Raw genomic sequence first — 14,888 nt, 5'->3', positions numbered from 1 at the left:
TGTTTATCAATTTCTTTTACATTTGAAAAAGCCATATTCTGATGGCTTTTCTTTATAATATAAAGAAAAGACTGGAGCTAAGGCTCCAAATCAACACCAGCCCAACCCTTCTTTTAGGCACCTTGGACTATAGGCACACATGTACTCATAACAGTCAAGGAAAGGGTTTGAAATAACAAACAAAATAGATAAGAAGGAGGGAGGAAGAGGAGAAAAGCTTTATAGGCCAAGGGAGTGTTTGATTTTCTTGTTGTGTTCGGCAAGCTAAGTCTGAAGGCAATTTCAAATAGAAGTTACTACTAAACTGTTTAAATGTAAGGCCCTACTTAGAAGCATGATACAATTTGTATGTTTGTGGAGCAGGGAAAAAAAAACACATCCCATTGCTTGAGAGTTATTTTCCAAATGAATTCCATAAAATGGATGCTTTATCAATCAAAACAAATATAAAAATATATATTGTGATCTAATACGATATAGCTATGTGCAAGATCTGTGTCTAAGATGGGAAGAATCTTTAATTTTGTGGATATGGATCTCACTGAGAAAGTGATTTTCAAAATTTGATAAAAACTAAAGTTTTGAGGATTTTTGCCATTATGAGGAATAACGTGATGAGAGATAAAAGACAGAAAATGTCAGGGCAAGTAAGGGTTGCTTTACAGATTTTCACTGTGAGCTATATCTCACTTAATATTGGATGGGAAAATTTTGCTGGTGAAATAGCAGGTGGATTTTACAGAATAAAATGGGGAGAGGAGAATGCCTACAAGTAACCAACAAGCACTGTGATCTCTCTCTTCTCATTAGAATATAAGCTCCATGAGAGCAGAAACTTTTAAAAACTATTTTTCCCTTTCTGTGGTTTCTTAAACCTTCTTAGTATGAAAATATTAAAATAAACCAAAAACAGTGTATGAATAACTATTTCTCCTTCACCTAGATTTAACAATTGTTAACCTTTACCGGTTTTGCTTCATCTATTTTTTATTGAAATATTTTAAAATACAGACATATAGACATTTCACCCCTTAATGCTTTAACATGTGTCTTTAAAAATGAACACATTCCTACTTAGCCACAATACCATTATCACACCATTATAACATTACCATTATAGCAATACTTCCTGAATGTAATAAATACTCAGGTCATATTCAGATTTCCCTCATATCCTCCAGACGGCTTTTACTGGTCTTTTATCCAAACTTGGATCTGCTAAGATTTATACATTGTGTTTGATTATTTTATTTCTTAAGTCTCTATTAATCTAAAGCAGAGAGACTCTGTTTAGTTCATTACTGTAACCAGTGCCTAGACAGTGCCCAGCCTGGAGGAGGCTCTCAATAGATGGCAACATGATGGTCAAAAGTATGAGTTCACATCCCGGTTCTCTACCACTTACCATCTGTACTTTGGCAAGTCATTTAACCTCTCTGTGCCTCAGTTCCTCATCTGCAAAATGGGCTCTATGACACCCTGTTATAAGGATAAATAAGTTGACATACGTGCATGTTTATAACAGTGCCCCATGCATGGTGAGTGCTATGTAAGTGTTCATTCTTCTTCTTATTTGTTGATGAATACTGGTCAACCTCAATTATGTACCTGATATGTACCAGGCAGTATTTTAGGCATCAGCCAAATTTCTCTACTCTCATGGGGCTTACATTCTAGTTGGGGTAAGGTAGTCGTTAGGAAAACAGAAAACAGTTTGAAAAGTAAACATATAGTATGTTAGTTGATGAGAGAAAAATTAGGTTAGGAACATATAGGGAGTGTTGGGATGATCTCACTTGGAAGGTGACACTTGAACAGAAATCTGATGGATATGAGGAAGCAAATTATTTGGCAAATTGGGGAAAGAGTGTTCCAGGCAGAGAAGACAGAACCTGAAAAGACCCTGAATTAGGAGTGTGAACAGCAAGGAAGCTAGAGAGAAATGTGCAAGGGGGAGAGAAGTAGGAACAGGGATAGGGACCAGATCTTACAGACCATTGTAATGACTGTGGAGATCTGAGTGAGATGGGAGGCTTTTCACCAGGGGACCAATTGGATAGGATTTGCAATTGACAAGGGTCACTCTGGCTGCCATGTGGAGAATATGATGTAGAAGGGCAAGGGTGGAAGCAGGAAGACGATTCAGGAGCCTGTGTTAGCCATGATGATGAAATCATATCTCATCCTCACAACATTTCTGAAGGAAGGAATTATTGTTATCCCCATCTGACAGATGAGAATATCGAGGATGAGAGATGATAGTAATTTAAAACTAAGAAATAGGAGAACTGGGATTCAAACTCAGCTCTGTTTAACTTCAGAGTCCTGGCTTTTCCTCACCACTGCTAAAAATACGAAACCTTGAGCTCCCTCCCTGTGTTTGGCACAGGGAAATTTACAACTGGGGGAAAAAAAAGAAAACAGCTGAATAAATTCCTGATATTTTTCCACAAAAGGTCCTAACCATCCCCAGAATTATCCTCAGATATGTCCCTCTAAACTTTCCCAAAGAAACTTCTCAATGCAATTCTCCTGATAAAAGTGACCTTTTCTATTTCTGATTTGTTGCAGTGATACTAATATGGCAATTGTGAAGCCACATTAGAATTATTTATAATACACTATTATACTCTATCATATGCAATGCTGTTTCACTGTAATTGGTTACCATTCATTAGTTTATATATATAAAGAAGTTTATACTTTACAGTATAATTTATGGCTAGTGGAACAGGTGATTAAACATGGTATTTGGGGTTATTTCTATAAAAAATGGGCATCAAAAATAGGCCCTTAGCAGGACAGGAATAAAGATGCAGACGTAGAGGATGGACTTGAGGACAGAGGGAGATCAGCTCGGTGCTTTGTGACCACCTAGAGGGGTGGGATAGGGAGGGTGGGAGGGAGACACAAGAGGGAGGAGATATGGGGATATATGTAGATGTATAGCTGATTCACTTTGTTATAAAGCAGAAACTAACACACCATTGTAAAGCAATTATACTCCAATAAAGATGTTTAAAAAAAATAGGCCCTTAGGACTATATCTTCTAATAACATTGTTTCTATGAGAAGATTCAATTAGCTACATATTTATGACTTACAGCATCTTTTCCAGAAACATAAGCTATTTACTACAACTGCAAAGCATACACAAAATTTATTATATGGTATTCCATGGTTCAATAACATTTCAAAGATGGCATCCCAAATTTCTCCTGCCTCTCTCCCTGGCTTACCAGGGAATGCTAACTTCTGGGCATTCAGGGAGCCATCGTTCCCTGGCCACCAACTCATGAGAGTAGCTTGTAGCAAAAGAAGGGAGGTCACAGAATTAGCAATTGGCCCATGTGCCATAAAAAACAGGACAGAATGTCACCTTTGGCACACACTACTGCTATAAGCTGATGACAGTGTCTCCATAGCATATTTTAAGAGTAACACAAACATAGTAAAGCTAAAAAATGTCTCTCCTCACTGGTGTGCTGTTTCATTTCTTCAATTATTTTGATTTTAATGCTACTATGTGCTCGGTGCTGGAATGCAAATTTCAGCGCTGTAGGTGCTCACAGTCTGTAGACAGGCATTCTACAGACAGAGTGGTGAGTGCAATATTAGAGGTTTGGCAAAAGTACTCTGGTAGGGCCAGGGGGATATGCCAAATGCCTGGGCTTTGTTGTAACCAGTAAGTACATCATCTCTAAAATCTGTTTCAACCACAGCAATCTCTGACCTCTATGTCCTAGTCTGCTAGCTCATACATAGTATGTTCTTCCAACAATTCTTCACTTCAGTAAGCACCTTCAATCCACTGACCTCTCATTATTTCACTATTTATCACTTGTATCTTATTGTACTTGCTCCCTTAGCTAGGGTAGACTGCATGATTGTGGCAGAAATTGTTAATTCCCTACCCAGTATCCATTCCCTCATCTGTATTACTATAAACTGTGATTTTGTTCAGGATGGCATCATGCCAGGTGGAATAAGGTCCTCATTTCTGAGCCTTCCTTGCAGCTAAGTATGACCATGTGTCCCAATTCTGTCCAGCGAGTACTGAGCAGCAGTCTCCTGGGGTTGGTTCTAGGGGATATTTTGCTTTCCAGATGAAAGGATATAGTAACAACTGGCATGTCCCTTCTCCCCTTTCCTCTTTCTTTCTCCCCTGAACACAGACATGACAACTGGAGTTGCAGCAAGCATCTTGCAACCACAAGGTGACAAGCGTAGGGACAAAGGGCAATACTCTGAGGATGGTTAGGACAGAAAGGGGGAAAGGGACTGGGCCCCAATGGCTTTCCTGAGCAGCTGATTTTTAGCTAGATATATGGGTGCCCAACATAAAGACTACATTTCCCAGCATCCCTTGCAGTTAGACATAGCTATATGACCAAGTAGTACTGGCTAATGAAATGTTAGGGATGGGTATTGTGGGAAGTTTTCTGGAAACTGCCTTAAAAGATAGCTGACTTGTGCTCTTTGATCTTTTTCTTCCCCTTTCTCTATTCTGCTGCCTGGAATGAGGCTGTGCTGGCTGGAACTCTAGCAGCCATCTTAGACCAGGAGGAAGAGGCCCATACATTAGGGATAGCAGAATATTAAGCTGGAAGGAGCCTGTTCCCTAGTAACTTCCTGGATTTCCAAACCAACCCTGACCAAGCTATCTCTGGACTTCATATACATGAGAACAATAAATTCTGTCTTAGTGAAGTAATATTCTTCCAATTTTCAGTCACATACAGCAAACAGTCTTATTCTCACTACCGTTATCCTTCTCATTACCAAATTTAATTTTTCTATGTCTGGATTTATGGGTTTGGGGTTTTTTTTCTTTAACTGGAGGTGAGATAACGTATTTCAATTAGTGATCAGAAGTTCAGTCATTCTGAAGGTCATGCAGAGGATGGATTGGAGGTAAGGAGACCCATTGTAGGGGCCATTACAGAGGTCCATGTAATAATCAATGAGGGCACAGATCAAAGCAGTGCCTGTGGGGATTAGAGAGGAAGTAAAGGATAGATCCTGATATATAGGAAGTTCAATCAAGAGTGTATCAACAAACATTTCGTTGTAATGGGGCAGCATGTTATGATGGAAAGAGGCTTTTGAAGTCAGAGACATCGATACAATCCTGTCTCTCCACTTTTGGATTATATGACCTTGAGAAGTCCCTTAGCCGTTTGTCCTCATTAGTAAAGTAGCGATTATCATATGCTCCCTTTCCCCATTTTAAGGGCTATAGGACAGAACTTGGATTGTGACAAGCCCCGCATATTACGGTGCCGAGCGCAAAATAGAGGCTGAATAAATGTTAGCTCTCTCCCCCAACCTTCCTCTTGTTCTACAATTCAACTACAGGAATCAGAACATAGGACAGGTACATTGGAATGGAATTAAAGTCTTAAGGTTTTGTGAACCTGAGGCAGCTGGGCTTTTTAGAAGCAGCTTGGGGTTAAGTGATGCTGTGATTGTTGATCCCCTAGCCTAGCAGGGAGGTAAGAGGGAATATCATAAAGCATAGAATGTTAGAATTCAAATAATAAATTAATGAATAATTAAATTTTAACTACACTTTAATTTTAAATATAACTTATTACGAAAATTTACCTTTGAATGGACACAAAACCAAAATGAAATCCATGTAACCATCACCCAACTTTAACAGCTGCCTTAATTTTACCATTCTTATTTCATCTATTCCCTCCACTTTTCTCGGTGAAGTCTTTTAAAGCAAAGTCCAGACATCATGTCATTTTACCTTTAAACACCTCAGATAATGACTTAAAAAAAACAGAACTACTATCACATCTAACAAATTTTACAATGCATTAATACTGTATAATTCTCAGTCCATGTTCAGTTTTCTCCAATTGTTTTAAAAATTGGAGAAAATTTATGGTCTGCCTATGTCTCTTGTTTGTTTGAATCAGGATGTAAACAATGTCCACACATTGCATTTGTGGTTTTTTGTTGTTTATTTTTTTAAATTGAAGTATAGTTGATATACAATATAAGTTACAGGTGTACTATAGTGATTCTCAATTTTTAAAGGTTATAGTCCCCATGTTGTACAATATCACACATTACATTTGTATCTCATTTTATCTATAGCAGTTTCCCTCATTTAAAAAAATGTCACTTATACACAACATTGTAAATCAACTGTACTTCAGTTTTTTTAAATGTCACTTATTAAGGAAACCAGGTCGTTTGTCATACAGGTTCTCCACCCCCTTAGTCTGGATTGGCTGATTGCAATCTCATGGTGTCATTTTACACACTCCTCTGTCCCTAGTATTTCTTGTAAACTAGTAGTTTTATCTAGAAGCTTGATCAGATTCAGGTGACATTTTTTTGGTGGGAATACTTCATAGGTGGTGTGGTGTACTTCCTTTTATAGCATATCAGGAGGCAATTTTTCTCTCTTTTAATGATGTTATTAAGACTGATCAGTGAGTCTGAGTATTACCAGTTTGATCTATCCTATATAAGTTCCCCACAACCGGGCTTCCCTGGTGGCACTGTGGTTAAGAATCCGCCTGCTAGTGCAGGGGACGCGGGTTCAAGCCCTGGTCCAGGAAGATTCCACATGCTGTGGAGCAACTGGTCCCATGCGCCACTAAGCCTGCACTCTGGAGCCCACAAGCCACAACTACTGAGCCTGCATGTCACAACTACTGAGGCCCATGCTCCACAACAGGACAGGCCACCACAATGAGAAGCCCACAAACCACAACAAAGAGTGACCCCCTACTCACCGCAACTAGAGAAAGCCTGCGCACAGCAGCAAAGACCCAGTGTAGCCAAAAATAAACAAACAAATTAATTAAAATAATAATTATTATAAAATTCCCCACAAGCTTTCACCTAATGATATTAGCAAAAACTGATATTTACCTAACTAATTATTTCATTAGGGATTACAAAGTCATAATTTTATTTATTTATTTATTAGTAATTTTATAATTCTATCATTCCTTCCGCATTTATTAGCTTCTCTGAAGAACTTTCCCTTAGCAACTCTTTGGTGAATCTGAAAAACAGATTTTCAGGAAATGCGGGATAAATGTATGATTCTTTCTTTGATCTATCTACTTTCAGATTAATTTATCAATTAGGGTTTTTTGGGGGAAGGGGGAAATATTATTAAGAACTATAGATTTTTATATATTTGAAGTGTTTCAATGCATTGCATTATTATTTGGGGGCCTGTAGGATCCTGAGTAGTACTTTATCATTTGAGATACTTAACACACATTAGTCACTTAAACCTCACAAACAACCCCATGTAGGTAGGTATTACTACCCAGTTTTAACAAATGAAAAATCTAGATCATATAGCTTGAACTAGGACTTGGTATCTACTGTTCTTTCAAATAAAAAAAAGAAAGAATCAGAGCATTAAAGGTGACTGGATTGTTTTTCTTTTTTTCGGTTTTGAGATTAAACAGCAGATATCTTTAACCAGTGGGAATATGATATTAACCAACATACATTTTAGAAGGCATTACTTGTAGTGGGACTTCCCTAGAGGCGCAGTGGTTAAGAATCCACCTGCCAGTGCGGGCGACACGGGTTCGATCCCTGGTCCAGCAAGATCCCACATGCGGCGGAGCAATTGGGCCTGTGCACCACAACTACTGAGCCTGCGCTCTAGAGCCCACAAGCCACAACTACTGAGCCTGAGTGCCATAACTACTGAAGCCTGTGTGCCTAGAGCCCATGCTCTGCCACAAGAGAAACCACCACAATGAGAAGCCTGCACATCACAACAGAGTAGCCCCTGCTTGCTGCAACTAGAGAAAGCCCGCGTGCAGCAACGAAGACCCAACACAGCCCCCCAAAATTTTTAATTAAAAAAATAAATAATAAATTAATAAAATTGAATTTTAAAAAAGAAGGCATTACTTGTAGCAAACACTGTTGAGAATAATGTTATGCTGATAACACTGTAACTTAGTAAATAGCTTGTCTCAACTTTGTTTGTGAAGCATTTCAATTTTGATTACTCTGTGTGGGATCTACTGCTCAGATGTATGTCATTTTATGGTCTGTCTATGTCTGGGGAGCTGGCATTACACGCTGCCTAGTGTTTTTAATTCAGAACTTCTTCTAAAAGAAACCTTAGCCTCTTATGTTCAAGCCCTAGTTTTAATAGCATAAGCTATTTCCTTCTTATATCGCTTTGTGGGCATAGTAATAAAATAAATACCACAAAATCACTGATGAGATGAAAATTGAGCTCCCTGCTTCTGTGCAGCCATGTAGGTAAAACAGTAATTGGCTCTGATAATAACTTTTGTTCTTACAAACCAAAGTCTAAATGAGAGTCACATTTGACATATCTGCTTGTAATTACTATCAAAAGGAGAGAATACAAAGTTTAGATTGTTTAGTCACTCAAGATAAATAAATTGCTGTCTTTTCTTGAACAATTTAAGAAAATTTTCTGAAATTATTTCTGATATTTATCTTACTGTTGGTAAAAAATGATCATCTTCCAGAGCATTGCTTTTATGCTTAATGGAATGATTAATTTTGTTTTTGTTTTTTAAAATCTATAATTATTTTTCTTGAAAAATCTTATTACTGAGTCTGACAATGTAGCTTATGCTCATAAATATTTCCCTATACATCTCTATAGATGGTTTGTAAGATAAATTTAGGTTATGAATGTATATGACAGTGATTTTCAGTGAGACCATTTGATATTTTTATATTACTTAAATGTAAACTCTTAATATTTTTTAAAAGGGGAATTAAATCACATGTGCTACATATTATTTTGGTATACACATGCTTTGGTGTCAAAAGAGAAAATATTAGAATATTAATAATTTTAAAGGATTTTTCCATTGCTTTAGAAGCTGACTAATAAAGAATTGCTATTACAACCTATCATTTCTGTTGGATTTCTATTTACATTTTGATTTCTTTCCAGAAATATCTGTGTTCAGTGTCACAGAAATGTAAAAATGGAAGGAAACAACTAGTTTTTAATGCCAGTTTTAACAATGATTCTGTATTTGATCATTTCCTTTCTAAACCAGTCCCAAAGCCACATAAAGTTGATGGAGCATAATAAAACTAAGAAAATGGCTATGGTCCACTGAGCCAATAATCCCAGAATTTAAAAGTTCGAACAAAGCTTAGACATGATAGATGAAGTTATTGCCATCAGTTGTATACAGAATACACATTTAAAAAAACACCCTAATTACAGAAACCACATCCAGCCAATATAATACATATTAGCAATTTCCCAATCCTTGGTAGAATGGAAATTATTCTGAAAGTTTAATTAAGAAGGAAAAAATTATGTTCAGGTATTAATTTCAATAAAAGAGGCACTCAGCTTCCATGCAAAAACGCTGGAGTAGTGCTGTAAGTGTGGGTTACCCACAGAAGGAAAGCCATTTATAATTAGGCACTACATTATTTATTTTTGTCACCACACAGATTTTAAGGAGAGAGAAGAGCTATGCCTTACTTGTAACCTGTGTCCGTGCATGGGTTAAATCATGTGCACAACTGAGTGCAGTTATTTGGAGATTTGGTCTAAAAACTATTAAAAAAATAAAAAGGTCTGGAGGCTGTGTTAAAAAATAACTTATCTAGACAGCATGCATTCCATAGGTGTTTTTGTAGTTTTCCCCTTCGCTCTGACCTCAGGCACAGGCCATGTATGAATGCTTAAGATCAAAGAAATTACTACAGCATGAGCTAATCTGTCTGGTTCCTATAACCATTTTAACAATTGCATCAGATCACCCTCAGAACTAAGACACTCCATTGAAAGGAAATCAGTGTTTTTAATTGCTCACACCTCCTTTTAAAAAAGTCACAAAGACCACATACTGTATGATTTCACTTATAAGAAATATCCAGAATGGGCACATCCAAGAGAAAGAAAGTCGATTAGCAGTTGCCAGGCTCTGGGAAGAGGAGGAGATGAGCACTGATTGTTAATGAGTATGAGGTTTCTTTTTGGGTAATGAAAACGTTCTGAATTTGAGGTAGGGGTGATGGTTGTATAACATTGTGAATATGCTAAAACCCACTAAATTTAAAAGTCACAGAAGACTTCAGAAACTGTTGGTACTACCATATTCCTTAAGTGTCAATTTACCTTTTAGCATCAAATAGAAAGCAAAACATGGGAGGGGGAGATTGGGGGGTTAATAGTCCTTCCAGAGACAGACTGTCAAGTCTAACGTCGCATTTTGTAAATAAAGAAACTGGCTCCCAAAGAGGGGAAGTAACTTACCCAAGGTCACACGCAGGCAGTCCAGGGTAGAGCAAGACTGGAGCCTAGGTGTCTGATCACCTATCCAGTGCCCCTTCCCCCCTACCACTGTGCTGCCTATTCTGGTGGTTCATATTTAAGCATCTCAGCAGTAACTCACTTGAATTATTTTAAATGAGGAACACGTGGTTCAAATGAGATGTGTGTTTCTTTTTTATAATGAGAGCATATATTTTTCCTATAGATAGCAAAAACTCTGCGAAGGAGTGGATAAGTTTGTTGTGGTAAATTTACCAAGTCCAAACTGAGATTTACCTGTAAATGTCCCTCGAGGAAAGGGGACACATTAACAGACCAAGGGAGCCCTCTACCTGCATAGTTGTAGTATAGACTTCATTGGCAAAATTCTTGACCTGGAAAGCTAAAAATAAATCGAGACCAGGTATTCTATCCTTTGTCCACCTTGGTTGGTTTCTAGCAGTATTTTTGAGAAAATGAATGGCGTCTGCAGATGGATTTTTATGAGTAACAGGATACACAGAGGAAAATCTGCAGAAAATTCCTTTTCTGTGAATAAAAGACTAATTAGTCACCTAAATAAAAGACCCAAAGATATACTTTTTCTTCCAGTGAGAATTATATTAAAATAATTATTCTCAAAGAACTTTAGACTCCTTTGAGGATATAAAATGTTAGTAGGCAGTTTTGTTCTTCTGGCATGAAAGTTTCATTGTTTCTTTGTTTCAGCGAAAGACAGGGTTGAATATAAAAATCATGCAGGATCCTGAAAACATCCACCACAGAGCTGCTGTAAATGCGACCTATGGAATCAGTTTGCCATATATTAATCAGAGAAAAGCATGTGTAAGTAATGAGTTGTTTTAATGAGCTCTTTGGTTTTTTTAGAGTTAAAAGTCATTTATTAGTAGTGTAAGATACAATGTAGATTTTAAGTGAAAATTTGGATCCTTTTGTCCTTAGAATTTTTTGGAGATGAAATGGAGTGGCTTTCATTCTGTTTGTAATTAGAAATGATGAAGAAAATGTAAACCTCTTTTTAAGAGATCTATTTATAGCTCATTCAAATTTTTGTTTTATCTGATATCCCGAAATAAGCTAGTACCATAATTTTAACAAAAGAAAGTAATTTAACAACAAAAAGAATACAGAGATGTTAAATATTTTATTTCTTGTACAGGCTTCTAGAAAAAGCAAAAGAAAACAACAGCAAAGCATGAGCTTCAATGGTGTATACTCATACAATATGCAAAATTTTGAGAATATTACTCTAAATCTGAAGAAAGTAGGGATTAATCCTTTATGTCAGAAAAATGATGAGAAGGGAAAATAATGACACGGAGACCGACATTAAGGGATCCCAGATTCTGTGCCTATTTTTGCCATTGACTTGCTGCTGAGTGTCCCAAAGCAAGGATTGTACTCTTTCTGTGTTGCAGGGCTTTCTTAGGAGAATCAAGAGTAGTGCTTCATTTTATTTGGAAAATTATTTTATTTGAGATGATTTCTAATATTGAAAACATTTACTAAAGTGATATTTATACATTTTTAAATACATTTTTTAACCTTTGGCTTCTCTCAAAAGCTCTTAAATGTATCCTTCAGTGAAATCAAAACTAAAAACAAGATTAATTTTAGAATTAAATTGCAAAACCATTTCTAACCAGCATTAAGTCTGTTAGATTAATCTTCCAAATTTCCTATGTAGACATGTTTAACTGCCTACTTCATTCATGTAACCCTGAAATATATTTTTAGTTTCTTTATATGTGCTTTATGTTATTTTAACAGGGTTGGTTTAAGAGCACTTTATAGCCTAAGAAATAACCAGAAAGTTAGATATTTTTATTCCTGCTGAAACTTTATTTAAAATGTCACTGTGAATAATGTGAAAGGGTTTTTATCTGCTTCCCGTGAGCCCAAAGCCCTTGAAATAAAAATATTATTTCTCTGGCTGTACAGACAGAAGCAGATTTCTCTTTTGTTGTTGTTGGTTTTCCCCTTCAATCTAGAATTAATATTGGCTTAGCTGGTGGAGTGCTGAGGCTTTGTAGCCCAAGGCAACTGCAGCATTTCATGCAAACTTTTTCTGATGAGCAATGAAGTTTAAAAAGGCATACCTCTAGATTTAGGGGGATTAAGCTTTGCTTTAATGAATCTGAGTAAAGATTCTGACATAAATAGAGAATTCAAAATTATATCTGAAATTTGGAGCAGAATCTTAGTTATTTATTATATATATTTTCAAATTCCCAAATAGGATGAGTGCCTTGGATATTGCACCCCTGTCCTTTGAACACAGAGGATTTGGGAAAGCACTTGGCCTTGTATGACATAGATAATGTATACTCATTTATTGTATTTAAGATCCATTTTTCCCCATGAAACTTGACTCCATAAAAATCTATACCAGAGCACTTTAAAATATATGTACATTATGTACATCTTGCCCAAACTATTGGCATTTCAATCAAAATAGTTGACCCAATCATTTTATGTTGATATATGTATATATGATGGTACTAAGTGAAAAACATGTTTTCATTTTAGATTTGTAAAACAAGCATTGTGCAAAAACTCCTGTGAAAGAAATATTCCAGTGTTTGGCTTTAAACAATCATGTGGAATATTTGGGAATAAATACAGTTGTGATTTACCACTTATAAAAATGTTTTTGAACGCACTTGCCCATCCTGAAGCAATGTGTCTAGTGTTGTGATGTATAGTTAATTAGAAAAGCAGCATCAGGGCTAATTGCTTTTTATAACTACTCTAAACACTCAAAGGGGATTATTATTTGGCTGCTGAGGGCCATGTGTTTCCTCAATTCTTATGAAACTTGAACAGCTTGTCAAAAAACTGTAAATAACCTTAGACATTTTTGACAGAGAAAATTTGAATTTGTTGCTAAGTTACATTACTAGTTCTCAGAAACTGGTATTTTCTCCATTTTATGAAGAGGTGTATCCTTTCTGACAATATGGGCTTATGCAAAGATTTTAGTGCATTGAAAACACAGATACTACACACACACACACACACACACACACCACAAAACTGCCTTCAGAATTGTATATCCTATAACTCTCCTGTGTAAAAGCAATTTACAAAAAAAAGTACTAAAAGTGAAAGTCACTGATTTTCTCAATATCTTAAATCTGCCAAATTAGAAACAAAACCCAAAACCCTCTAACATGTTCTTGAGTAGAGCCTTATAGGTTTGGATAGACAAGAAGAAATCTCTGAAACACTCATACTTACTCACTGACATTTAGTTCCAGTTAGACTTTCTAATGCAACACGTTAAAAGAGCTACAGAAAATTTGACTTTGATTTATTTTTTTTTACATAAGAAGGGTTTCTTAAAAGGCTTGAAACATGTATCTGTTACCATGAATTTTAAAAGAACGATTATGAATGCATAATAAAAAAGCCAAACAAAACATTGCTCTGAATTGCTGCACAAATAACTCTGATTATAACTGTTATGACCTAGAAAAGAATCATAAAAACATTTTTCTTTTTGGCAACATGAGTTGCTGTAGAATTATACCAGTTCTTTGGTCCCACTTTCCAAATAAATAAATATATAATGCAATGTAAACTTAGAATCTTTTATTTATTCATGAGGTTGAATTTAATACGTTTATGATTTCTAGATTTTATGAGTCATATGTTATGCAGCGTTTTTCACTAACTTAGTTGGGTAGCAACCATACTTCACAAATCATAGTTTCAGTCTTTACTGTTTCACTTGGGGTGTACATAGTAATCTCTCACTGAAAGCACATTCATTTCTGAAGTGATAAAGTAGTGGAAAGTGAGGCAATTGTGTTAGTGTCAAATGCTTAGAAGAAGCACCAGAAGAGGTGGGGGTAAGTAGCAAGGGGGGAGAAAGAAGGACGATTTCACAACATGATTGTGTTTTAAGCCCATGCATATGGCCACAATTACAGTCACAACATAATTTGGCAACAGTAGCAGAATTAGATTTAAACAAATTGATGTTACACTGCAGTAATTCAGAATGAGCTTGTTGCATTTATAAACCATAACAAGAAGCAGAGTGAATTAATAAACGCTTCTTGTCACTAAAAATAAAAAAGGGAATAATTGCTGAGATGGAGTTAACTTAACAGATGACTTAGTCAGCATCCTTTCAGCCTAGATATGGGAAAGTGAAGGTCACCCCCATCTTGGATGACAAAGAGGGAACATTTTGTTGGTAAACAAATTAATCTTTTGAAACATCGCCATTTGTTTTAAGTTTTTATCCAGTTCTTGTCATCTGGAATCAGAGACTGTCATTTCACTAGGCAGGGGTGCAGTTGAAGCAGACAAAACTGCTTCTGTACATATCAGCATTCCTTGACAAAACTCGGTGCCTGATTGTGATGCTATGGGCTGCTGGTTTACAGCTGTCTCTGGACAAGAATGGAGGCCCACCCCTGAATTCCAATAAGATGGGCCTGCATATTCCTCCTGCTGTAAGCTGGCCCTCTGCCCACAAGTAAAATGTATTGCAGTTCAAGCCAGCAATTATCTCTTTTACTTCCTTCTGTGCTGCTTCTGTTCCTTTTTTCCAAAAACAGATGTGTGTATTCACTCAAGTTCTGCATCTATT

At 36.4% G+C, this 14,888-nt stretch overlaps 1 protein-coding gene across 1 annotated transcript in view; it reads left to right on the top strand.

Annotated features, from left to right (window-relative positions):
- The window catches only part of LOC131753795 (IQ domain-containing protein H), a 68,761-nt gene that overhangs the window by 24,487 nt on the left and 29,386 nt on the right, over positions 1-14,888 (top strand). Inside the window, exon 5 of the mRNA XM_059059549.2 lies at positions 10,994-11,110. Within this exon, the coding sequence (XP_058915532.2) occupies positions 10,994-11,110 (117 nt within the window). The remainder of the gene's footprint in view (positions 1-10,993; positions 11,111-14,888) is intronic.

The sequence above is a fragment of the Kogia breviceps genome, chromosome 3, assembly GCF_026419965.1.
Source record: "Kogia breviceps isolate mKogBre1 chromosome 3, mKogBre1 haplotype 1, whole genome shotgun sequence".
NCBI classification, from domain to species: Eukaryota; Metazoa; Chordata; class Mammalia; order Artiodactyla; family Physeteridae; genus Kogia; species Kogia breviceps.
This window is presented reverse-complemented; position numbering and strand designations above follow the sequence as displayed.